This window comes from Protopterus annectens, chromosome 9.part0 (assembly GCF_019279795.1).
Source record: "Protopterus annectens isolate FY-2018-M chromosome 9.part0, PAN1.0, whole genome shotgun sequence".
In the NCBI taxonomy this organism is placed as follows: Eukaryota; Metazoa; Chordata; order Ceratodontiformes; family Protopteridae; genus Protopterus; species Protopterus annectens.
In genome coordinates, this window is record NC_056743.1 from 1,851,933,800 (window position 1) to 1,851,960,303 (window position 26,504).

Below are 26,504 nucleotides of genomic sequence, written 5' to 3' on the forward strand. Positions count from 1 at the left end.
TAAAAGGTTTTGTATGACCCTGCATTCCTGAAGGATTCAAGCTTAAACACCTATCATTACTATTATTCAGTTATCACTGACTTGCTTGCATACCGATAATTAGGATATGCCTCGTGCACAACATGCCTGCAAATAATTAACACACCCTTCTGGGTACAGGAGAACAAATTAATGATAAGTATAACAGAACTATCTACAACTTTGCTTGGCAAATGGCAAAGAAAATTAAGGAAATAACCATTGTAATCTATTTTTGCTAGAGCCATGCCTATCCCAACACTAACCCTAATCAATGTTTAAACTAAAAACAATGGCAAAGTGACTTACCATTAGAAAGTGTCAAGTATAATTTAAATTGTCCACAAATACAAAATGGGAAAGTTCGCTGATCAGCACAATAAAGGTGTATCCTCCAATAGATACCAATTAACGACACCCTCCGTTCGTAAATAAAAGTATATTTAATAAGTGCTGACTTCAATAAGACACAAAAATATTAAAACACCAGTCTGAACATTGATTCACCAGTTTGAACATTGATTTAGCGTGCTTTTGTCTCTAACCACGAGACTTCATCAGAATCAATTAAAAGCAATGATTACAGCTTTATATACTCCACAAATAATCATCACTAGCTGCCAATAAATTGTCATGCCAACAAATGACCTAACAATGTTCAGCACGTTAAAACCTATAATATAACCAGATTGCTTCTGAATTATTGTACTATCATAAAAATACTGTCATAAAAATACACAACTTGTTATCTGTATACATAGAATCTTAATCTGTTCACAACGCCCTAGAGAAGAAAATACTTGAAAATTAAATAATAATAAATTAGACATAAATGTATATGTTATTTAAATGAATATATATGTTATTATAATAAATTGGACAAGGTAAATAGAAACTACCCATTACAAAGAATCTATATTTGCAATCAAATATAAATATTAAATATAATATAAAGATATATATGTGTGACCATAAATATTAATTAATGAAAATAAAAAAAAATATATATATAAAAATGCTCAAGCATTATAATAAATATTGTGGTAAATATATAAGTATATATATAAATTCAAGTTAAAATTGTACAAACAACATATTAAACAACTCAATTACACCAACAATATTGATATTTAAGTACCTTAATAAAAATTATTTTGGGTTTAATGCTAATAATTTCAATGCAGGTTTTAAAGAGATATGATCATTCATGCCCAAATGAGAGCATGAGTCCAATCTAATCTGCCATATTAATTCTCGGTACACTAGGAAAGTCTCCCAATCACCTCTCCTCTCTCTTTGTTTCACTTCTTCTAACACTCAGAATTTGATATTAGTGTTTTTACATTTTAATGTGCGTCTGAATAAAACATTATTCTCATTCTTTTTATTAATATCTCTTATGTGTTCATAAATTCAGGTTCTCGGGTTCCTCTCTGTTTTCCCCACATAAAGGCCCAGCAGGTCTTACAGTATACAAGATATACTACCCCTTTGGTGTAACAACTGGAATAGCTATTACTTTTTAATCTAAACTGAATTCCGGGGATTGTTAGTTCTTTCTCCCCCGCTAAGAATGGACACTGTGCGCATCTGCCACATTTGTGGGTACCTATTTTGGTTTGTGCCCCTCCACCACTACTAACCATCTTCCGCTCAAAAATATTCTTAAGGTTCATATTCCTTCTATAACTAAACCTAAGGGGTTGTTGAAAGATTGCTATTCTGTTTGTCATTCTCCTAAAAATATTCCAAACTCCATTAATACCTTTCTTTAACCAACCAATATCAGCATGATAAGTTAAAGTTAACCGTGGTAATTCCAGGGTGACAATTGTATCCCTATTGACCATTGTTTGGTTATCCACGGCTTGTGTCATACTATTTAAAGTTGATATGCTCTTCTCTCCATTACATATCAAGAGTGGGTAATATTTAATATTGCGACACCTAATAATTTTCTTTTTGATAGTCTGAATCAACCTATTTGGATATCCTCTTTCCTTAAATAATTTATGGACAATTTCTATATCCTCTATAAATTCCCTGGAGTCACTTGTCATTCTCGACACTCTTCTCATTTGACCTTTTAGGAGTTGGAAAAACAATTCTTTCTATAAATCCTAGATTTGTACCCCTTTTTTTGGCTTATCTTTGTTTATCCTAACATCCAAGTAATTAACTTCGTCTTTGGTATGCTGAAAAGTAAATTGGAGGAACTGAGTAGCTCCATTTAAATAATCAATAAATTCTCCAATTTCTTTGTCTGTTCCATCCCATATAATAAAAATATCATCCAAAAAACAGAAATATCTAATAATGTTTTGCTTAAAGGCTGAACCAAATACATAGGTAAGCTCCCAATATAACATTATAATATTTGCATAAATTGGGGCACATGTCGAACCCATTGCTACATCATCCAGTTGATGGTATATGTCACCCTGAAAGTATATAAAGTTGTATTTTAAAACCAACTCCATACATTCTAGGGCAACCCTATATTCATTGGCATTAAGCATATTAAATTATGTAAGCATATTTTCAAACCATTCCAGGCCTAAAGTGTGGGGAATAACTGAAAATAGATCTCTCACATCTATTGTTAAGAATGAGTAGTCATCATGGTAGGGTATAGTATTAAATTTGGTTAAAAAATCCCACAAATCTATTAAGATGTGTGGGTATCGCAGGTGAAAACACTTTAGCTTAACATCCACATATATAACTAAAGTTTGAGTTTTGGAACCCTGAGAAGTTACTATTGGCCTTAAAGGGGGGGTTATCTGTCTGTTTATGTATTTTAGGAATTCCAAAAATTTCGGGAATAACTGGCTTTGGTACTCTTAAGAAATTGTATAAGTCCACATCAATAAGTCCCTGTGTAAAATTATCTTCCAGTATGAGATCTATTCTCCTATATAATATATTTATTTCATTCCTGGAGATAATACGGTATCTGTTCCCTGTATTCAAAATCATCAACATCCTATTGGTATAGTCCCACTTGTCCATGAGAACTACCCCTCCCCCCTTATCTGGCTTCATAATTCTTAACTTGTCGTTATTTTGTAACTGTTTAAGGACATTTACTTCCTCTATAGACAAGTTCTTAATTGTGTTTTTCTCTGTTGTATTTTTCTTTTTACTATAGTCTTCCCTAACCATGTTAAGAACACACATTTCAAAATTAAAAATATATATACATGCAGTTCTTCATACACCATTACTTTATAAAATGCAGAGTGAGTTAAAATTATATAACAAAACACTCAATGTGTTAATACAACTTAATAAACATAACCCACCATTCAGTCAATAAATTACCATTTCAACATTCAGAAATGCCTACATAGAAATTAATATTGGTATTACTTACTAACTGATGGGCATCTGCCAATAATGTCCCCTAACACCTTATACATTGGGTGTCAGCCCCACACTAGCTACACATCTGAGCAGGAACATCTCTGCACTACTCTCAGCTCAAACATTTGGCTGTCTAATACAGCTAGAGCTACTTTCTTGCTTGACACACTCATTTACAAATCATTAAATGATGGCTACTGTCCACCACTCTTCCACAGGCAGCAGTTTAGGAACCAGTCTTATATTCTTAAAAATAATGAAGATATTCAGTTATACAGTCCACCATTCACTCTTGGCATGTCTTAAAGAGCTTTCTTGAGAATAGTTACAGTTGTTTGGAACAGTCTCCCAGAGTCTTTTAGGAATATTGACCAACTACTGATTTTCAAGGGAAAAACTCAGAGGCTATCTATTCAAAGAAAGTACATGCAAGTGGTACAGAGACATGGGATAACACAATGGTGCACTTGTTCTTAGGTTCCACTGAAATGATGGTTTCATTGCAAACTTTTGTGTGTTTAGTCTGTTTTGATACTACCTTAGGACAGCAAAACGGATGCAAATATAATAATTATCCACATCCTTTTTTATATAGCCACGCAAAATTTACAAGCTGATTCCTAGTCCACAATAATGTAGAAACACCTGTGCAATATGCTTACATACAAGTCTGTATATAATGAAGTTTTTGTGACATACCTATGTATTCATAATGTATAGATTCTTGCAAATGTTGTTTAATGTTTTACTTTTTATTGGCACACCTTGTCCATTTACTGTGCAGGCAATCTTTGTCAGATGTCTAAGAAACGTCACTTTTTTTTTCTAGTTTAAGTGCATTTCTTAAATGTTATTGTTTTTGCTACTGTGACACAGGTCATGGCTGAAAGGGGACGCTGGAACTTTTCGTTTACCAAGTCTACAACGTATAACAAACAAATAATAGATACCAGCCACTCCATGTGCATATCGACTATGCACCACTCTCTTCTTCTATACATGCTTCTTCCTTTGTAAATAAACACTGACAACTCTGAATATGTCCAGTATGTTTAGCCATTTGGAAATACTACTCTGCACTTCCTGTCATACAGAAACATACAAGTCAAAATGCTAAACTTTTTAGTAACAACAAGGTCATCTACCACCATATCTCACCTCAATAACAAGCTGCTATAACCATGCATTACTCATTTTGTCACATTTTCACAACCAAAACACGGAAATATCAACAAATCAACATAGAATACCTTGCTAGTTATCATCTTCTCTGGATTACTGCAAGAAACACACAATGTAAATTACTGTGCAGCTTTTGCAATGGTTGTTCCTCTGGATATAAAGTTATTGACAGAATCCCTTGAATCCAAATGGATCTTGGAGCTGATGGCTCATAGGAGCCTGGGATTAAATGACATGGTACCATTGAAGCCCGCCCTACAAAAAGCCGGATAGTATATTGATTACTGATTGGTTGGTTATCAGTTTAAATTGATGGAAATGTTTGTCTTCTCTATCTGATGAAGGGTATCACACCCGAAAGTGCTTATCCTTGGTTGATTTCTGTGTATTTTAATAAAGAGGGATTTACTCCAGCAGTGTCCTGCCATTCTTCTTTTTGGATTTTATATTTGCTGTGTGCTGTTTGGTGGGACTTCAGTCATAGAACAGAACTTTCATTAGATAATGAACATTAAGAAAGATTTACTTCTATGCAAATATTTCAACAGTGACTTTCTTAACTCATTTAAAAATAAAATAAAATATAAAGAATTGTCATGGTTAAATCAGATGCAGTCTTGTCTTTATTAGATCTGTCTGAATCCAGACTACAGAGTTTGTCTTTCTGTCCATTAATGTTGTTTCATAAGATCATAGGAGGTTACTAGACTAATCGGCCTAGGGTACTTAAAAACCTAGCCAAGTACAACCCCTGCTTCCAAGAATATCAATGTATTAAGTGGAACTAAGTCAACAACTACTGCCCCCCTGTCCAAGAGGGACACAGGTGAAACTCCTGGGGTGAATTTGCGGTTTCCCTTCCAATCATCCAAATTATGCTTAAACAGAATCAGCAAGGGGCTCTGCTTCATCTGAATTGGAATTTGTTCCAGAGGAGAGGTAACATCTGTTAAACATAACTGTCTCTCCAGTAAGTCCTGTTAATGTTACATACTAGGTTGAGCTTCCTAAAGTGAGTACATCTTATACCACTTAATTTAAGAATGTGCAGTATTTTCATTAGAGCAGAATCTGAGATTACTTTATATGCAAGTCAGAGATCACATCTGAGTAGTTTGTAAAGCACAGAGTATAGTGACCGTGATTTCAGTCTGTCAACAAATGATATATGTTGAAAACCAAATGGACACTAGGAATCTAAAAGTAATACAATGGAGCCAGAAAAGGAAGCCACAGTCTTCAAACAAAAAGGCTTATTCACTTCTTACACACTCTAGCACCTCGGCTATTAAGCCTTCGAGGGGCACAAATACAATGCAGCCTCCCGCACCCCATATATACTCACTCAATCAGTCAATTAATCAATTAATTAAATCAAATACTCCAGTTAAGTTTTGTGTTTAAACCTTTGGGAACCAAGGTATCAAATTTCAAAGTAAAAAATGTTTCTTTATTCAACAATTTTTCTTTTACTGCTACAGGGTCTAAAAAGACAGATCCCACTTGTTCTAAAACGCAAACTTGGAACAATTTAAAATTACTTGCATGAAATTCTTTAAAATGCAAAGCTAAAGGACTATCACAGTTAACTTATATGTTCCTAGAGAAGTACTTTGAACTTTCATTTGCTTTCACCTATGTAAAACTTGTTACATGGACATCTCAAAATATACACAATTCCTCCTGTATTACAAGTGTAACATCCATTTGGAGAAAAAATTTACAGAATTAATAGTAGGAACGTTCTTTACAGCATTAAAGCAAATAGAACATTTCCCACAACTAAAAGTGTCATATCTAAGAATAATCTATGTATTTGTACTTCAGGCATTTGAAATTTACTGTGCGCTATTATATCAGAAATACTACAGCCCTTTTTATAAAAAAATCAAAAGATTGTTTGCTAAACATCGTTCCAAAATGCCATCTTTGAACAACATAGGCCAATAGTAATGTAACATTTGCACAATCTGTAGACTTAATACATTATAAATAGTTACAAAATAAATTAACTTACCAGTATGATTGACAGTATTATTTTTTACATCTCCCGTACCTCTTCTATTTTCAAAATTAATCACCTCAGTAAATAAAGATCATATGCTGAAACCCCTGGATGTTTTTTGTAAGAAACTGTTGAGCCTTTCCAGTTGCTGCAGGTGCCTTGTAAGGTACATACCAAACATAGCATTGTACTCTGTTATTAATCTGATGAATGAAGCATACAGGGGCTTATAACCTCTTTTGTTCTGGATGCAATGCCCTTGCTTATGAGGTGGGATACTTAGAAAGCCTTTCTTACTACTATGGAGACATGGAGGTTAAAGGAAAGGTGACTGTCAACCTGTGTGCCCAAATCTCTCATCATTGATTGCATGATTAGGGGGTTGTTATTAATGTGGTAATCTGCAGAGTCATCCCCCTTGTTAAAGAGGATGATAATGAATTAATTTGCATTGAGTTTTAGCCCAAGACTTTGGCACCATTCATTTTTCTATGTAAGTCCCTCTTGTAAGATGTTGATGTCATCTGGGGACTCGATGACTGTACCCAGTTTGCAATCATCAGCAAACTTTGGCAGCCATAAGCCTTCTGTTTTAGCCTGTGCATCTGAGAAGTAGATTCCAGAAAATAGGGGCTCCCAGCACAGATCCCTGTGGAGCACCATTGGTTATGGGTCTGATGGTGGAGGTAGAGTGAGCTATTTTGACTGTGTGCACTCTATCGGTAAGCCAGTTTGCAACACACCTGAAAATAAATGGGTTGATCTCCAGTTTTTTAAAGTCTTTTGAGTTTCTAATACCATAATAGGAATGGACACCATTCCTAAATTAAAGTACAATTAACATTCATGAAATTAGTTTTGTTTCAGTCTTTGACATCAGCCAGCAGTACTCTTCACAGCACCCACAATGTGCCCAGTAATGACTCCTTCTACAATTCATACGGAGTTACATGTATTGGTAACATATGTAAACACGATTGTAGATTCTTTTTTATAAGACCCATTGCTCCTACTACTATTGGAATTGGCTGGGTGTCTTTCTTCTACATTGCTCTCTTTTCTGCCTGCAAATCTTGATATTTTATGACTTTGTGTCTCTCTGTATGCAGGACACTGTATTCAGTGGGTGTAGTGATTTCAATGATCAATACTACTTTTGCCTTCTTTTCATTGACAACTATATCTGGAGTCTATATTAAATCAGCGAAAGCTTAAAAAAAGTGAACGCTGATTTACCGACCCCATGTAAGTGAAAGCTTACAATCCCAAACACTCAGAACAGCGATTTTTTTTCCCAGGGAAAAAAATTGCTGTTCCACAAAAAAATAAATTAATACATAAATAAAAATAAAAACTTCAAAACATTACATAAGGGAGCTTCACCCCCCCACACCTCCTCTACTTAAATATACCAACTGTGAGATCACACTACAGTGAGGAAAATGGCAAAGAAACAGAGGTGGCCAAGCGATTTCTTTCCCAGGGAAAGAAATCGCTTATATGCAGTTTCACTATTTTGCTGTTTTGTGATTTCAAGTTCGAGCAAGATGCATTTGAAGGATTGCATCTTCGATTATATAATAGGAACCCTATATCTGGTTTTCTCGCATCTATCTTTTGAACTATTGGTAATGGGTGATTCCATGTGATGTAGACTTCATCAGTTGCTATGATTCTTTGTGGCTCATGTTTCCAGTGTTTTTCAGCTATTTCAATATTATAATGTTTGCACAATTGCCAGTGCAACAGTCTTACTATGCGTTTCAGTATACAGTCCTTCTGCCATTAGTATATCACAACCAGCAACAAGGTGGGCGACTGTTTCCAGTTCTGTTTTACAAAACCTACATTTGTCTGTTTCTCCTACATGTTCAGTGGACTTTGTAAAGCAACATGTATGTAGCCCACTATCTTGGGCCGCCAGTATTAACTTTTCATCATTTGGTTTGAATTTACCTCTCCTTAACCATTCCTGTATTCAATCCTGATCAACATGAGGTTCTTCCAGAAGTTTTCCATACTTGCAATTATATTTATTTATTTTTATTTATTTATTTAACATGGTTTACCGGGGAAGCCCAACTGGGCAAAATTGTCCATTTTCAGTGGAGGCCCGGGAAGAAAAGCTCCACATAACAACAACATAACAGTCAGTATTTTAAACAATAGTGAAACAATCAGAGAAATGATAGTAATAAATAACATAATTAACATACTACAGTTCAAGCTGGTAATAAGGCTAACAGGATCACTTAGTAACACATATTTTGACAGTTACACTTAGTATCAAGAAATCATTAAGTGGAGCAGAGTCTCAGAAATACAACAGCTTAATATACAATGGAGCAGTGTCTCAGATATACCTGTTTGATACTGTAAATTATGATTAATGTTGTTATACTTACAGTCACATGGGATTAGTAAACAATTAGAGAAATATTGAAAGCGAAGAGTAGGGAGAAAGCGGGTGTGGATTGAAGTAAGGTATTCAATAAGCATAGAGATATAGTGAAAGTGGAGACTAGGAAGAGAGAGGGTGAGGAGGGAGAAATTGGTTCAGCCTGGTGAAGAACAGGAAAATAAATCAGTTGTCATTTAGGGTGGACTTTAGTAGTTTTTTGAAGTGTGTTAGGTTTGCTGTGTTTAGTATATTCTGGGGGGTGGAGTTCCATAATTTAGTTAAGTAATTAGAATATAGTGAGTCTCCAAATCTGTTGCTAGATTTTGTAACTTCGAGTAGTAATTTTATTTGAAGATTATACAGTCCTGCTATTGAGGTGGGTTTGTACCAGGTCCTGTAGGGATGGACATTTGTTGGGTAGGTAAACTGTGGAATGGGCTATGGTAAGTTGGTTTAGGGTTAGTAAAGAGCAAGACAATGATGGGTTCTGTGAGGCAGGTTAGCAGCAAATCTGGCTATCATATGGTAGCCCGATAAAGGTTTGCTTAAGTCTGATTTTTTGAGGTTAGTAAATATAGGGGAGGTGTAAAGTGGATAGTAGATGAGTCCTGGCAATAGCTTGTCTAGAAGAGTTCACTAGGAATGGTTTTATTCTGTAAAAGGATCTTAATTTAATGCGTATCTTTTTGATGGCATGAGATTTATCTTTGTCAAATTTTAACTTATCATCTAGAATGATTCCTAGTAGCTTGGTTTCTGAGGTGGCTTTAATTAGTGTGTGATTGGGTGAGATGATTGTAAGTCATGGTGGTGGATTTTGTTTTGTGGCATTGGTTAAGGAACAGCACTTGTTTGATTTTGTTGAGATTAAGGATGAGCTGGTATTTTTCTAAGAAAGACTCAATGGCATTAAAAGATTTTTGAATATTGTCTTGTAGTTGTTTAGTACAAAAAAGGCAAAACTGTGAAACTGAAAAGCCACACAGCAAAACGTAAAAGACTGGTTTATTGGATAAAAATAGTAAATACAACGGACAAATCTACATACTAAGCGCTTTCACCCAACAACTTCAGGGCATCATCAGAGTACTGAATGCACAGGAACTTGGCCATCCCTTATATACATATTCTTTGATTAGTTAATTAATCAATTGATTAAATTGCGTGCTCTTAAAATGATCTTAACAAAATAATGTAAAAATGTAAAAATGTATAAAAAATGTATATGTAAAGATACTGAATTTATAAAAATTCATAACACACCTGTGTGAAAAAAAATGTAGAAAGAATAAGTTAAACTGGAACACTACACTATAGATGTGTCGTTGTATTGTAATACAAAAGTATCATTTCTAAATTTGTTTGTATTGGTGTTCAATATATTGTTACATCCAAATTTAATGATAGGTCTATATATCAAGTGTCTTTTGGTATAGATCTCCCTTTTAATGTTACAAATAAGTTCATCGGGATATCCCCTGTCAAGAAACATATTCGATAATTTTTCAATTTCTAAATTAAATGTGTTGTCATCACTAATGATTCCTGACAGCCTTACCATCTGACCTTTAATCAAGTTCCTTTCGATAAAAAGGGTGGCAACTATTAAAATGTAAAAACGGCTGTATACACTCCACTCCACCCCAAATACAAGCCTGAATAGACCATCAGCTAGAAATGTTTCAAGGAGTTCCATTGGAGGAGGTACTAATACAGGAAGTGATAAATGTGGAGGCCCACCTCCGAACTCAGCTTTGAACACTAGGGACGGACATAATGGAGGCACGCATGGCGTAGCAGTCGGTTCTGAAAGGAATTTTATGGATTTAAAACTTTTTTAGCAGCACCATCATTGAGCAAAGACCAGTTTCCTAAACATAGAGACATGGGCAGTCTCAATAAACAATTTACGGACTTTGAACGAGTTTTAAAGACTTTTAAATCATTGCAGATGGACAATGCCTTCTTAGAAAGATTGGTAGAATTGAGTCACAAATTTAGAAACTATACTTTTGTTTTACCATGCAACAACACATCTCTTCATATTGTTAATATTATTCATGAGACTTGGACAAGTGTTTTTACCAATAATGCTGAGTTGACAGAGGTCATTGGCAGTTACCCCAAGATTACTTTCAGTAGAGGGAGGAATTTGAGGGAAATTTATGAGATGAACATCAACAATGATATTTTTAAAATGTCAAAAATGAACAAATGTGGATCCTGTCACACATGCAAATATATTAATGATGGTCCATATGTTGCTATTTCTAATTTTGGTAAAACAATTAGATGCCCTGGGTATTGTAATTGTAATTCCAAGATGGTTGTTTATGTAGCAACATGTTCAGCATATTCAGCATTTTATGTTGGGAAAACCATTAGGAAGTTAAGATAACGCATTGTTGAACATGTTAGAGATATTAAAAAACATAAAAACACCAGTTCTCTATATAAACACACAGTACTAGATGTCCCAATTTTAAAAGATTTTTATTTTTTATTATAGATAGAATCCCCCATAATATACACAAGGGTGGTGATGAGAAGACCATGTTGGAGGCCAAGGAATGTCTCTGGCAACTTAGACTAAACGCCTGTACCTTGCCAGGTATTAAGGAACATGTTTCAATATCTAGTGTATTAAAACTTAAATCACATTTTATTTGAATCATTTTACATGATTACAAATGATGGATTTTTTATATATTACATTATGTATTTATTTAAAGAATTATCTTGATATATATTTATGATATATTTATGACGTAGTTACTTTATAGTCAATAGTTAATATATGTTTTAGTAATATTTTAGGTACATTTTTGCACACTAACACTACTATTGATTGTAACAAGAACAGTTATTTATAGTATATGTACATCTATAGTGTAGTGTTCCAGTTTAACTTATTCTTTCTACATTTTTTTCACACAGGTGTGTTATGAATTTTTATAAATTCAGTATCTTCATATATACATTTTTACATTATTGTGTTAAGATCATTTTAAGAGCACCCAATTTAATCAATTAATTAATTAACTAATCAAGGAATGTGTATATAAGGGATTGCCAAGTTTCTGTGCATTCAGTACTCTGATGATGCCCTGAAGTTGTTGGGTGAAAGCGCTTAGTACGTAGATTTGTTCGTTGTATTTATTGTTTTTATCCAATAAACCAGTCTTTTACATTTCGCTGTGTGGCTTTTCAGTTTTGTAGTTGTTTAGGGTAGGTGCAGTGCAGATAACAGTGGAGTCTTTTGCATATTGTATGATGGAAGCAAGATTATTAGCTTTAATAAGTGATTAGTCAGAACTATGAAAAGTAGAGCCCCAAGAGTTCAGCTTTGTGGAACACCTACTGTAATGGAAAGTGGGGAGGAGAAGTTATCGTGCCATTTTCCTGATTGATAGTGGAGAGATAGGTAATTATGGAACCAAATGAGAATGTTTCTAGATATGTCAAGTGATGCAAGTTCATGTAGTAGTTGTTCATGGGACACTTTGTCAAAAGCCTTTGACATGTCAAGAAATATTGGGGCAACCATTTGGTCATCGTTTTTAGTTGGTTGACAGTGTTGGTAAATTTGAGCAGGGCCATGGTGGTACTGTACAATGGCTGAGTCATAATCCATGTTGTGTGTGGGGAAGGAGCTTATTAGATAGTAGGTGCTGCATCAGTTGAGAGTGGATGCACTTTTCTAGGATTTTTAGAAAGAGGAGATCGTATAGATACTGGCCTATAGTTAGATAGTTCTAGTGAGGAGCCTCCTTTGTAGAGTGGGATTATGTAGGAGGTTTTGCAGATTTTAGGTACATACTGTTCCGTGATAGATCTATTGATTAGTATTGATACTGGGTAGCACATTATATTGGCTGCTGATCTGAGGTAGCCATTCAGCAGCTTGTCAGCAGCAATGGTTGTGTGTTTCATTTGGCTTAGCAATTTATTTATTGTACATATTTTGATAAGTTTGAGAGAGGTAGGTGGTTCAGTGATAGTAAGGAGGGTGATTCGTTGCAGGCTATTTTTGTTTTTTATGAGTAAGAGGATGGAGTTTATAAAAAAATGAGTTAAAGTGTGATTCTATGCTTTCTTCTGTGTTTTTGATACTTGGGGATGGGGTAGGGGTGTGGCCTGGATGGATAAGCTGATTGATGGAGGCCCAGAATTTTTGTGAGTTCTGTTAATTTTTGGAATGAATGTTTGTATGGTACAGTTTTTTATCAGATCTAATTTTCTTTTTGCAGGCATTTTTAGGTGGCAGTAGGTGTCTAGGGAAGGTTTTGATTTGTAGGTTATGTGTTGATACCAGAGTTTCTCTCTTTGTTTTAGTAATTGTTTGGTTTCTTTAGAGAGCCATAGACAGTCATTAGTTTTTGTTCTTATGTGTCTTATGGGGGCAAGTGTGTTTAGAACATCAAGAAATATGTTATTGAATTAATCGACTGTTGCATCTTTTGGGAGGTATTTTAATGGGGACCAGTTACAGCTTAGTAGTATTTGTTTAAAGGTGTTTATGGAGTTTTTTTTTTGTATTACATATTGTCATTTTGTGGGTGAGCTACAGTGTCTTTGAAAGAAGGTTAGTAGGTGGTCACTTAGGCTTTCAGGTAGACATGCATTTTCTGCATGTCTTGCATTCTCATCTGGTCCTTCACCTTATATTCTTTCTTTTATTTTTGACACATTCAGTTGCTGCCTGATTTTTATCTACTTTTAGTTTGATTAACATTCCTCCTTGACACTGATATGCTTCTGCTAGATTAAACAAGGAAGTGATCTTAGATTTATTCTCCTCATGGTTCAAAACTTTCACTATGTTTAGGTCTTGTGAGGTCAGCAGATGTGTGTGCAGTCCTATGATTGCAGATCTATATATGGAATCAATTTCAAGGAGGCCCATCCCTCCTTCAGAATGGGGAATATATAATCTTGGTATGCACTGATTTTTATAAATCATTTGGTGTGCATGAAGCATCATTCTTGTTTTCTTGTGTAATCTATCCAACACATTTTGGGGCCAGTCACTCACTCCAAAACTGTAAGTTAAGACAGGAAGATCAAATTGGTTTATAGCTTGAATTTTGTTCCTAGATAATAACGCTGTTTTCAGGATTAATTTAAGGCTTCTAAACTATTCCTTACTAAGTTTTATTCGCATTTGCTCCTGATTTATTGCTGATCCTTCATCAAGTCTCAAATATTTGTGCACTCCCTCTTGTTCAAGTTCTTTTATTGTCCCAAACTGATGTTTTCATGATACTGCAGCTTTTCTGCTGTAAAGGTTGCTTTTGCACATTTATCAGGACCAAATGGCATTCTTATATCATCTGAAAAAGTTTTTGTATCTTGCAGTTGTGATTTCAGTTCCTCATCTGATGAGCTCTACACTTTTAAATCATCGACAAAGAGAAGATGGGAAGTCTTTACACTTTGTTGCTTTTCGAGAGCCAAATTATAGCCATGACCTAATCTGTTAAGTAGACAGCTTAATGGGTTAAGGGCAAGACAGAATAGCAGCTGTGACAAAGAGTCACCCTGGAATATCCCCCTTTAAATTTTTATCCCTGGAATGATTATTTGTCCTTTATCATCGCTTAATTGCAAAGCGGTCTGCCACTGTTTCATGGTCACTGTGATGTAATTGATCAGTGTAGGGTGTATCTTATACATTTTTAAGCACTCTTCCATGCATGAATGTGGGATACTGTCAAATGCTTTTTTGTAGTCAATCCATTCCATACTTACATTCTTCCCCTTTTTACAGTTCTCCATTATGACGTTATTTAGCAACCAATGATCTTGTATTCCATATGACTTTCATTTATTACCCTTTTGTTCTATTACCATGATTGAATTTTCTTCTAAATGACTATAAACTCTACCAACATCAATTCCAATGTTTAGTTTATACATCATTGGAAGACAAGTTATTGGTCTATAATTTTTATGGTAGATTGCAGGTTCACTGTTAAGTAGAAGCATTGTTTTTCTTGTTGTTAGCCAGGTTGGTGTCTGTTCTGGATGTGCATATAAATAGATCTTACTCATGGCTAAGTCTTTGTGCAAAGATGTTAATACTTTTAACCAAAAGTTAGGTGCTGCATCTGGGTACTGGGGTTTTCCAGTTAGGGGCTTTCCTTAACTTTGTTTCAATCTCTCCGGCTGCTATTTCATCCCATTTCATATCCTGCACCTTTAAACTTTTTATTCTTTCTTGTACTTCTGCCCTTTTAGCATCTTTGTTATGTTCCACAGGATCTTCATTAATATTTCTCCAAAATGTATCTATTTCTTCTTTTTTCGGTGGTCTTTCAGTTCCTTTTACCTTACTTTCCAATTATTTATAGAACTGTTTAGGGTCATCAATAAATTGCTTATTTTGTACTTTTCCTTTATATTTATCTCTGTATCTCCTACGTTTTTCTGCTTGTGCTAATATTTTTAGTTTATTGTTTGCAATATTGCATGATAAAATCCTGATCCATTACAATACTGCACATGCTTTCATCACATCAATCTTTATAGGTTCATAGGTTGATACTAGGCTATCGGCCCTAGGGCCTATACAAGCCTAGCTATAACAATTCCCTGGCTATTTCTTCCCACACTATTTACTTCCCTGGACCCCTGTCTAGCAGGGCGACTAATGTGATCCCTGGGGTGAATTTCCTTTCTCCCATCCAGTCAGCAAGGTTCCTTTTGAAGAGGGCCAAAGAGGTGCTCTGCTTGACATGTATGGGCAGTCTATCATAAGGCCTTCTTTAGCTATGTTAGAAACCTGGGAGGAAACTCCCAGATATGCTCAGAACTAGTTCAAAATGATGTGAAGATTACTGATCCTACAGACATTGCCAACATACTGGCTGACAGGTTTAGTGCAAACTTCTCTCCCCCCTCCCCCCCAAAAGGAGAGATATCTATACCAAGCGATTGCAGCCCCCAAACATCTCCAACGCCCAAGTGAGAACTGCTCTCTCCAAAGCAAAAAACACAGCATCCATGGGACCTGATGGTGTCCCCGGCTGTGTGCTCCACGAACTCAACGAGGAATTAAACCCACAGCTAGGACAGCTGTATAATCATAGTCTTACCTCTGGATACGTACCCAGGGAGTGGCGCACTGCAACTGTGGTCCCACTTCACAAAGGCGGTGCCTCCACCGACCCTGGAAATTACCGGCCCATTAGCTTGACAAGCCTTATCTGCAAAGCCATGGAGAGGATCATAATGGACCTCATAAATAAAGACATAGGGAATTTGCAGACTTTGGATCCATCCCAGTTTGGCTTTGTCAAAGGCAGATCATGCCTTCTAAACTTGGTTGACTTTTTGAAACAGTCACCAAAGCCATTGATGAGGAAAGGCAGTCCATACAGCCTACCTCGATCTGGCGAAGGCCTTGATACAATACCCCACTCGGGTATCATTGAAAAACTCATCAGCTTAAATGTTAACCCATACATCACAAGATGGGTTGCAAACTGGCTGAGTGACAGAACCCACAGGGTCAGAGTTGCTGGCACCATGTCAGACTCAAAGCCTGTCACAAGTGGTGTACCACAGGGCTCAGTCCTGGGCCCACTCTTGTTTGGCATCTACTTTTCCGAAGTACAAGCAAACACAGGAGGGTTATGGCTGACAAAGTTTGCAGATGACTGCAAACTGGGCCATAGTAGAAAACACATCTGACACAGATATCCTTCAGAAGGGTCTCACAGAAACGGATAACTGGTGCCAGAGCCATGGCCTAAAGTTAAATGCCAAAAACTGCATAGTCATACCCTTCGGGAAAAACAAGGTTACCCCTAGCTACCAAATAGGTGGCAATCCACTGAGCACAGAAGAAGTTATCAGGGACCTGGGGACCCAGGTTGATAGTAGTCTGTCATTCGACACCCATGTAGCTAAAGTAGTTAGGAAGACCTTCTACATTGCCCACCTTATCATGAAGGGATTCTCATCTAGATCAAGGGAGGTCATAGTCTCCCTATACTCATCACTCATCAGACCAATGATTGAGTACAATGCCCCATTCGGAATGTATCTGACCCGACACTTGCAGCAGCTGGAGAGGCCACAAAGTTCCTCACCAAAAGGATAAAGGGTCTCAAACATCTGTCCTATGCTGCCCGACTGAAAGAACTCCAGTTCTATTCAGTAAACACTTGCTCAGAGGTGACCTTTGCCTAACATACAAGGCCATGTCAAACCCAGATTTGATGAATATGCTTCACCTCAAAAATCTAGATCCGTCAGAGCCACAAGGGCGGGAGACTTAAACCTCGACACGGCTATTAATAGGACGTGCTGGAGGGATAGATTCATCACCCAAAGACTCCCTATGCTGTGGAATAAAATCCCGGTATATGTGAGGCAGAGCACCTCGCTGGCCTTGTTCAAGAGAAATCTTGACCAATGGATGGGAGATCGCAGATATACCCCAGGGATTACCTCAGTGTCACTGCTCGACAGAGGCACAGCAAAATAATGGGTATAGTTCCCCATACTAAAGGGGTGGCGTAAGCCACAAAACTATGGGCTAGGCTTGTAAATGCCCTCGGGCAGATAGCCTAGTATGAACCTATGAACCTATGAACCTATGAACCTATTCCAGAGTCTGGGGAGACTCTGGGTCAGGAACCTATCCCTCCAGCATGTTTTGTTTATTGTGATGACAAAGTTTAGATCCCTGGAGTATGTGGCTCTGAGGGATTGGGATTTCTTTAAGTGTAGCATGTCCAACAGCTCTGGGTTTGACATGGCTTTGTATGTTAAGCAGAGATGGCCTTGGAGTAGATGATATGCAACAGAGTATAGCTGGAGTTTTTTAAGGCGGTCAGCATAGGGCATCTGCTTTAGGCCCGTGATTCTTTTAGTGAGGCATTTCTGCAGCCTTTTCAGTTGTTGCAGATGTCTTCAGAGGTACATACCAAATGGGGCATTGTATTCTATAATGGGTCTAATGAGGGATGAGTACAGGGGACAATGACCTCCATTTTTCTGGATGAAAAGCCCTTAGTGTTGAGGTGTACCACATAGAAAGATTTCCTGACTGTTGTGGCAATGTGTTATTGAAGGTGAGACCACTGTCCACCTGTGTCCCTAAGTCTCTTATCACACTTTCAGTGTTTAGTGTACTACCACCTATATGGTAATTCATGGATACATGTTTTTTTTCCCAAAGGGGAAAACTATACATTTCTTGGCATTGAGCTTGAGCCCATGGCTCTGGCACCAAGCATCTGTTTCTGTAAGGCCCTTTTGTAGAGTATTGACATCATTTGGGGATTCAATAATGGCTCCCAGTTTGCAGTCATCTGCAAACTTTGTTATGAGTATTTTTGTTGATCTGTTCCCTTTTCTATACTCTTCTAACAGTGACACTTCTTGTCCTAATTGCTTTATAGTTTTTTTCTATTCAATACTTCCATGCTGGTATTCAATTTCTCCCCTTCCTTTTCCTCACTACCCTGTGTTCTTGTGGTAGAATTTTTTCTGTTATTAATTTAGCTGCACTGTAATATATCCTGTTTATTTATGTTATATCACATGTATCTCTATGGACAGTCCTGATTAGTGTGTTCATTTGTTTTATCAAATTTCTATCTTTTTGGGTTTTATTGACCATCTGCATTCTATTTCTTTCATTGATCTTAATATGTTTATCTATCTGTAGTAAACCAAGCAACTCTTCTCTTAGCTCATTTTTTTATAAACTGAGGGCACATTTTTTGTTTTCCATTTCCTGTGGGCATTCTATAGAAAGATCTATTGCATCCTCCTGTGACACATTCTCTTTAATTTCATCCTGTCTCATTCGTTGCTCTGTCACATGGGAACTCACTAGCCTATCACTCCTTAACATTAACTGTATCAGAGCTGCCACCGGTTCCTGTTCCTTCCCTTGCTGTCCAACTTCAAGTGAATGTTTATACTGGTTTCCTGTGAAAAGTTCCAAAATATCTTCATATGGCAACTGACCTGTTGCTTCCCATCCCACTGGTTGCTCCTTAATTTGTGTGTCCATTGTTCTTGCCTGCTGTGATTTTTTTGAGATAGATTTTCTACATTCAAGCCTTCATTTTGCATGTACTTCATAATCTCAGTTTCTATTTCTTCAACTTCTCCATTACTAATCCAGCTGGGTGAGTTTATCAATGATGTCTGAGAGGGAAATAGTATCAAAGGCCTTGCCCAGGTCCAGGTAGGCTGTATGCATAGATTTGCTTTTGTCCAGGGCTTTGGTGACCATCTCAAAGAAATCCACCAAGTTTAAGAGGCAGGATCTCCCTTTAACAAAGCCGAATTGTGTTGGGTCAAGGGTCTGGAGGTCTCCTATATCTTTGTTTATAAAGTCCATGATTATTCTTTGCATAGCCTCACAGATTAGGCTGATCAGGCTTATGGGTAATGAGTCTTTTCATTAACTTCATCCCATATCTCTCAACCTCTTAGTGAAAGTATTCTAGGAAGTGGAACTTTTCCTGTTATTTAAACAATGAAAGATCTGGTTCTACTATGAAGCACTGATTTCCACAACCACAACAATCAGAAATGGTGAAAAATAATGCCCAAAAAGCAGAAGGGAAAAAAATTACCTTTAAATGCTTTTCAGAGGGGGCTCAATCCCCACCAAGCATTCCCCAAAGTCATATATACCAACTCCACATCTGCACCAAACCAAGGAAGGGATAAATCTTCCAAAAGAGATAAATAATTGCCAGTGCACACTTAGAAATCACTCAGCACAATGATTTACTGCAGGAAACAGAGATCAAGGTTACGCTACACAGTGTTTTTTTTTTTTTTTCAGACTGCTGACACTCAAGGACTTTCACCTTGTTCATCTGTCATTTATTTTTTATTCAACTATTTTGGGTAGTACTGCTGAGAGCATTGTAACAAGAAGCATTAAGCTAATGTTTTGTATGATTCCCTACCCAAAAACAAGTAAAGTTGCATTGACTAGTTTATTTATTTATTTTTTTTGTTTAATTGTTTAAATTGCAGAGGCTTGCATTCCTCTGTTCTCCGTTTAGTTTGGCTATACAGAGATATATGTCCAATTGCAGTAGGGATCACTGCATTCCGTAAAGACAAGTCCTTGAAGCTAAACTCTGACTATAGCCTAGTATCCCTGTTTTACCCCCCCCACACACACACACACACGCACACGTACTTACCATCATGGTCAATCCACATCTAGTAGTCATATAACATATAGTTGTTACATATGTTATGATTGGAATCAGTCCACATCCTTAAGATATAGTTTAAGTTTGGACATACTGTTAATATTTTTGCTTTGCTTAAATCCCCTTTATCTGTGTTATTTACTAAACTATCTTGCCTTGATAAAACTCCCTGGAGGTGAGATTTGCCATTGAGGTTGGATACTGTTACCTCTTGAGTTTAATCAGGTATCTTATTCTTATGGAAATATATCCCCCGACAGTGTATGTGATCCTGATGTTAAATATTTTTTTTTATTATTATTTGGACTCAAACAATTTTTCTTTCAAAACTCTCCGCATTCCTTCTCCATTTTTTTCCACTGCACACAACACTTCAATTAGTTTTTCATAGGGACAGTTTTGCTTCCATATAATCTATAATTAATCTGCTGTGTATTGCTTTAGATTTCAGTTTGGCAGCATTATATGTCAACAACTTATCCTTTGTAACCCCATGGTCACTGCACTTCAATGGTGGTAAAACTTGACTTGAAGTAACTAATTTATTTAGGAATACAAACAATACCTATTATGTTCTTTTCTCTCTTCTTTCATTTTTTTTACAATCTCAAGCAATTGTTTTTGAACATATGTTGTGAAACATTTCCTTATTAATGTTGTTGAAGCAATGTTATTCCAGTCTGTTTCTGGTAAATTTAATTTCCCAGTCACAATTATTTTCCCTCTTGTTTCTCATGCAACAAATGTCTGAATTCTTGTATATCATCAGCATTTGACTTTGGTGGTATATACATTCTAACAATTGTTATATGTTCCAGGATTGTCTTTAATGTCACAGTTACACAATTTATAGTATTAGTATTATCGTTGAACATGTAATAATGTCCAGTCTCGTAACTATCTGTAATCCCTATCATAACACCTCCACCTGATTTTTTTGTTCATAGGAGATGACTAGGCTAATGGCTTAAGGGCTCTTACTAGCCTAGCCAATATAACCAATTTTACACGGGGCACTATGTGTAACCAATTTTACAGGGGCACAGGAAATTAACTTTCTTGGGTTGGCATAAGCCAGGGAACTTTGTTGGCTAGGCTTACTTAGGCCCTTGGGCCGATAGCCTAGTACCTATCTATGAACCCATGAGCACATTATATGGTTCCCAGGGGCAAGAGAATGGCATGGATTTTTGCCCATGCATACAGTATCTCTTCGATTACCCCTGTCCAATGTTAGAATGTCTGTTACTGTAAAAACATTTATACCTTGATGGAACTGATTTCCAGACATTGCCCTTTAACCGTGTTTCACAAACAATAAGAAGCATAAATTAGTGGGGGAACACAGCGAATGTTCTAAAAAAAAACTTTATTATTAATGCTCCTAGCATTAACAACCATCAGAGATGTATCTAATGTTGCTATCTGTGAACTGTTAAATTTTCAACCTCGCAAAAATCCTGCCTTGTGTTTCTCAAGTAGTGCACAATATCTGCTGCAAAAGTTCTGTTCCCTGATCTTGACAAATGTGCACCATCCTGTATGAGCACGCGTGCCCAAAATTAGGCTTTGATGCTTTACATATTTCCATTTTTTTAAAACATGACATTTTTTCATGTAGATATTTACCCACTATATCCTAACATCTGTACAAACTATGCTATCTAAGAGGGCCACAAGTTCTCTACTCACAGAGAGTCAGAGAGCCCTTGTCGATGAGATAATTTGTAATGACATGAATAAAAACAGGGCTGTACACATTAAGTCATTGTAAGGCTTGACTTACATTCTCTATTTTTGCTCCTGGCAAGCATAACACTATTAGATGTCCATTATCTTCTTTGCAAATGTAAGTATCACTTCCTCTAATTATTGAGTCTCCAGTTGCAAGAATATATTTTCTGACCAGATCTGAAGACGCTTCAACTTCAAACTCAGTAATATCTGCTCTTTCAGTTGTTACAATGCAATGATCTTCATCACCATTAGTCTTATTAATCACACTGTTTTCAATGTGTATTAAATTTCCATGCAAACAATTCTCATCCAACTGGCTTTGTACATTGAAAGCTGAAACCATGTTGTCAACATCAGTCTTTCTTGCCTTTTTTCTTACACATTCAGTTTTCAATTCTTCCTTTTCACCTACCCCATGCCATTTTTCCCCTACCTTCTCTTTTGAAACACAATACTGCCTTTTTTCTGTAGACTGAAGGCTTTCTGATAAAAAAAAAATATTTTCATCCCTGTAATGTGTGTGTTACATAGCAAAGTAATATAATTTTTATTGAGTATTCTCTTGAATTTACAGATATTTATCAGTTTCTTTTTCTTCCTTGTTATTTTTGTGAACGTCTTCCTTTCTTACTTTTTATTTCCTTCTAAATTTACTGAATTCTCTGAACTTCTTCCTTTCTTTTTATTTCCTTGTAAATTTTGCTGAATCCTCAGCTTCTTGAATAACTATACCGAGAATTTTAGAGTTGTCAGGAGCATTGTCTTTTTCATAGGATCTTTACAGACAATAGACTCATCCATTAAATCTGTTCTACTTGCTCTTTGCCTAACATTATTTATCTCACCAATCATCCAGAAGGTAAAAAAAGGGAAATGGTTTACAATGCAAATCTCTCAGTTTGTACACCTGCAAATAAACAAATGCAAAAATATTTATTTTCCCATAACATACACAGTATATTCAAACCAAATAATATTACAGGTGCTGTTGTTCATTTTCTTTGATATACTGATTTTGTTTTTCATAAAATAATAATATTAATAGTAAAACACCTTACCTTTTACAATGTCATTTATGTTGAAAACTGAATGTATAGCTGTGTCCAATGCTGTGTGATTAATTTTACAGGTGACAGATGAATCTATTTCTGCTAGAACAGTGATGTTGCTCTGTACTCGATATGTCTTGTCTTCTCCATTTAAATTTACATCTGTTTTAGGAATAGGAAGCTCGGTGTCATTCTTCCACCAGGTAACACTGATATTTGAAGGATAAAAACCCGATGCTGTACAGGTTAATGTCACATTTGTATTAAGCAGAGCTCTCGCTCCTGGTCCATAAACTGAGGGATGAGAAGGTGCTCCTTAAACAATATGAAATGTTAATAATTAGTACACTGAACTGAAACAGTAAATCTGGAATCACTAACTGCAGGTTTGACATAAAGTTACTTATGGTGGATGACCCAATCTGATTATGACATCAGTTATATAATACTCATTATGTTTTTAAAATTTAGAAATAGACCATAACACACTGAAAAATTGCTGTTTGTGTTTAATTATTCCTCTGTCCCGCACACGTCAAATGTTGTGACAAATGTCTGAAACACAAAATAAGGGGTTATGATCAAAGTCCCAGTCATAATGCTTTGTATAATAAACTTTATGTTTGTATGTTTGAAGGCAGTGCTACATAAATTCAACTTTCTTTATGTTTGATAGGTATTTTATAAGGATCATTGTAAGGTGTTATTTCCTATTGAACTGACTATTGCAAAATGTTCAACTGTATACACACACACACACACAAACACACACACACACACACACACACACACACACAGGCACACATCTATTTTTTGTAAATAAAAAATTACAAGAGTTCATGTATCGCTCAGTATAGCACATATGCATATGTGTTAATCAGATATTCCTCAATATAGCACATATGCATATGTGTTAATCAGATATCCCTCAATATAGCACATATGCATATGTGTTAATCAGATAAAACCACTGAACACAAGCATCCCCTTTCAGAGACAACACAGTAGCATTTTCTAGTCAAGTGATTTGCTCAGATTCGCACAGTTGGCAAACGGAGGGGGGAGCCTATGCCATGGACTGCAAGAAGCAGCACATTACCTGCTTTGAGCTTCAATCCTCTCTGATAAGTGTCAGACACACGCACACACACACACACACACACACACACACACACACACACACACACACACACACACACACACACACACACACACACGTGTGCACACTATACACATTTGTGTATACTGAAAACACACAGGATACCAACACTTAGTATATTCCAGCACAACTACATACACAAACAAATAAAAGTCAAACCATTTACCATTTCTCCAAGTATAAGCAGACCCCCTGCACCCACCATGTGGGAGGACGTGCTCCCCACACCCGCTGCTACTTAAATATATCAACTCCGAGATCACACTCCACAGAAAAAAATGGCAAACATACCATTACATGTTTCATGACTGCCTGTTGTAACCTTAGTCATGTTCCCTTCTAATGTGCTATACTACAACATAACTCATGTTAGTGTAGTGAAGTGCGATCTCTGAGTTGATAAATTTAAGTAGCAGGGGGTGAGGGGGCACAACCCTCCCACATGGGGGGATGCAGGGGGTCTTGCCCTCCCTGCTTATACTTGGAGAAAAGTAATATGTTTGTCTTATATTTGTTTCTGTATCTACTTCTGCTGGAATATAGTAATTGTTGGTATTCTGTGTGATTTCAGTATTCTGAGATTCAGTATTTTGAGTTTTCAGTCATTCGAACTTTCAAGATTTTGGTCTCAGTCTTTTGAAATTCAAATTTTGGGCTTTTGAGATTCTGAAGTGAATATATATATATATATATATATATATATATATATATATGTGTGTGTGTGTGTGTGTGTGTGTGTGTGTGGGGGTCTCCTTCACATGACAGAAAACTCAAAGTACTGAATTTAATTTGACTGAGACCACAATAACTATTTTTCAAAATACTGAAAACTCATTTGACTGAATCTCATTATACTGAAAGCTTACAATGCTGAATTTCAAAACACTGAATTTTAAGCCATTGGCATGCACACTTACAACACCAACGACTAACTCTTTCCAAAACTTAAAAACTACTTACTTACCCTCTTAACAGAAACCAGCCAATGTAAAACCAAACTAAGTGGGGGCTATGCCCCCCATCCCCCAACTATATATACTATATCCAGGATCGCACTACAGTGGGGAAAAGGGAATATAGCTTTAACTTACTTTACAGTACTCTACATGCTGCCACTACTACTGGGAATGCACAAAACATCCACCATATTACTTTAGATACTTCACATAAAAATGTAAAGAGACATACCCACATTTAGAAATATTGCAACATTACTTTCTACGCTACTGTCAGTATTCTGACAGTCAACACTTTAATTTACAGTAATACTTTTAATCACAATCAAGTCATAGGTGAAGGGAAACACACATCACATATACAGCTTAAAATTCAGTATTTTAAAATTCAGCATTGTAACATTTCAGAATAATGAAACAGTCAAATGAGTTTTTAGTATTTCGAAAATAAGGTAGGTATTGTGGTCTCAATCAAATAAAATTCAGTATTTTGAGTTGTGGGTCATTTGAAGTAGACCCCCCCAATATATATATATATATATATATATATATATATATATATATATATGGGTCTACTTCTTTTGACCTAACTCCCATTTGCCGAACACCCATTTGCCCGAGACCAAATGACTGAAATTTCATTTGCCCGGCACTTCATTTGCCCGACAAGTATTATTAGCAAGAAAATGGAATATGCCCCCTTCCCCACTGTAGTGCAACCCTGGAGTTAGAATATATAGTTAGGGGGGGTGTGGGGGGCACAGCCCCCCACAATGGGGGGTGTGGGGGGTAAGCCCCCACTTACTTTTCTTTTACTAAGCAATATTACATCAAAAGTTAACAATATCATATGAAATGAAGTGGGGGGCTTCGCCCCCACACCCCCGTTGTGGGGTGCTTCGATTCCCACCCCACCCCTAACTATATATTCTAACTCCAGGTTCGCACTACAGTGGGGAAGGGGGCATATTCCATTTTCTTGCTAATAATACTTGTCGGTCAAATGAAGTTTCAGGCAAATGAAATTTCAGTGAAATGGGGTCAGGAAAATGAGTGTCGGGCAAATGAAAGTTAGGCCAAAAGAAGTAGACCCATATATATATATATATATATATATATATATATATATATATATATATATATATAGCTCCCTATCACTTTATCAAAGTTTCAAATCTTCAAAATTTATATGGTCGAGAACATATAATCGAAGTTTTGAATGAAGACTGCGGTACAGCACGGATTGGGAAATTTACCCTTTTCTTCACTGTAGTGCGATCTTGGACTAGATATATTTAATTTGCAAGGGTGGGGAGGGCAGGGGGTTCGAAAAAAGAAATGTTTTTATTTTTTTTATTTTATTTAATTTAATTTTATTTTTAAAATTTCAAACCTTTGATCATATCACCTTGACCATATGAATTTTGAAT

General features: G+C 36.3%; 1 protein-coding gene across 1 annotated transcript in view; it reads right to left on the bottom strand.

Moving 5' to 3' along the window:
* LOC122810994 (signal-regulatory protein beta-1-like) overlaps positions 1-26,504 on the bottom strand; it is a 443,272-nt gene that overhangs the window by 300,003 nt on the left and 116,765 nt on the right. Inside the window, exon 3 of the mRNA XM_044082508.1 lies at positions 22,969-23,274. Within this exon, the coding sequence (XP_043938443.1) occupies positions 22,969-23,274 (306 nt within the window). The remainder of the gene's footprint in view (positions 1-22,968; positions 23,275-26,504) is intronic.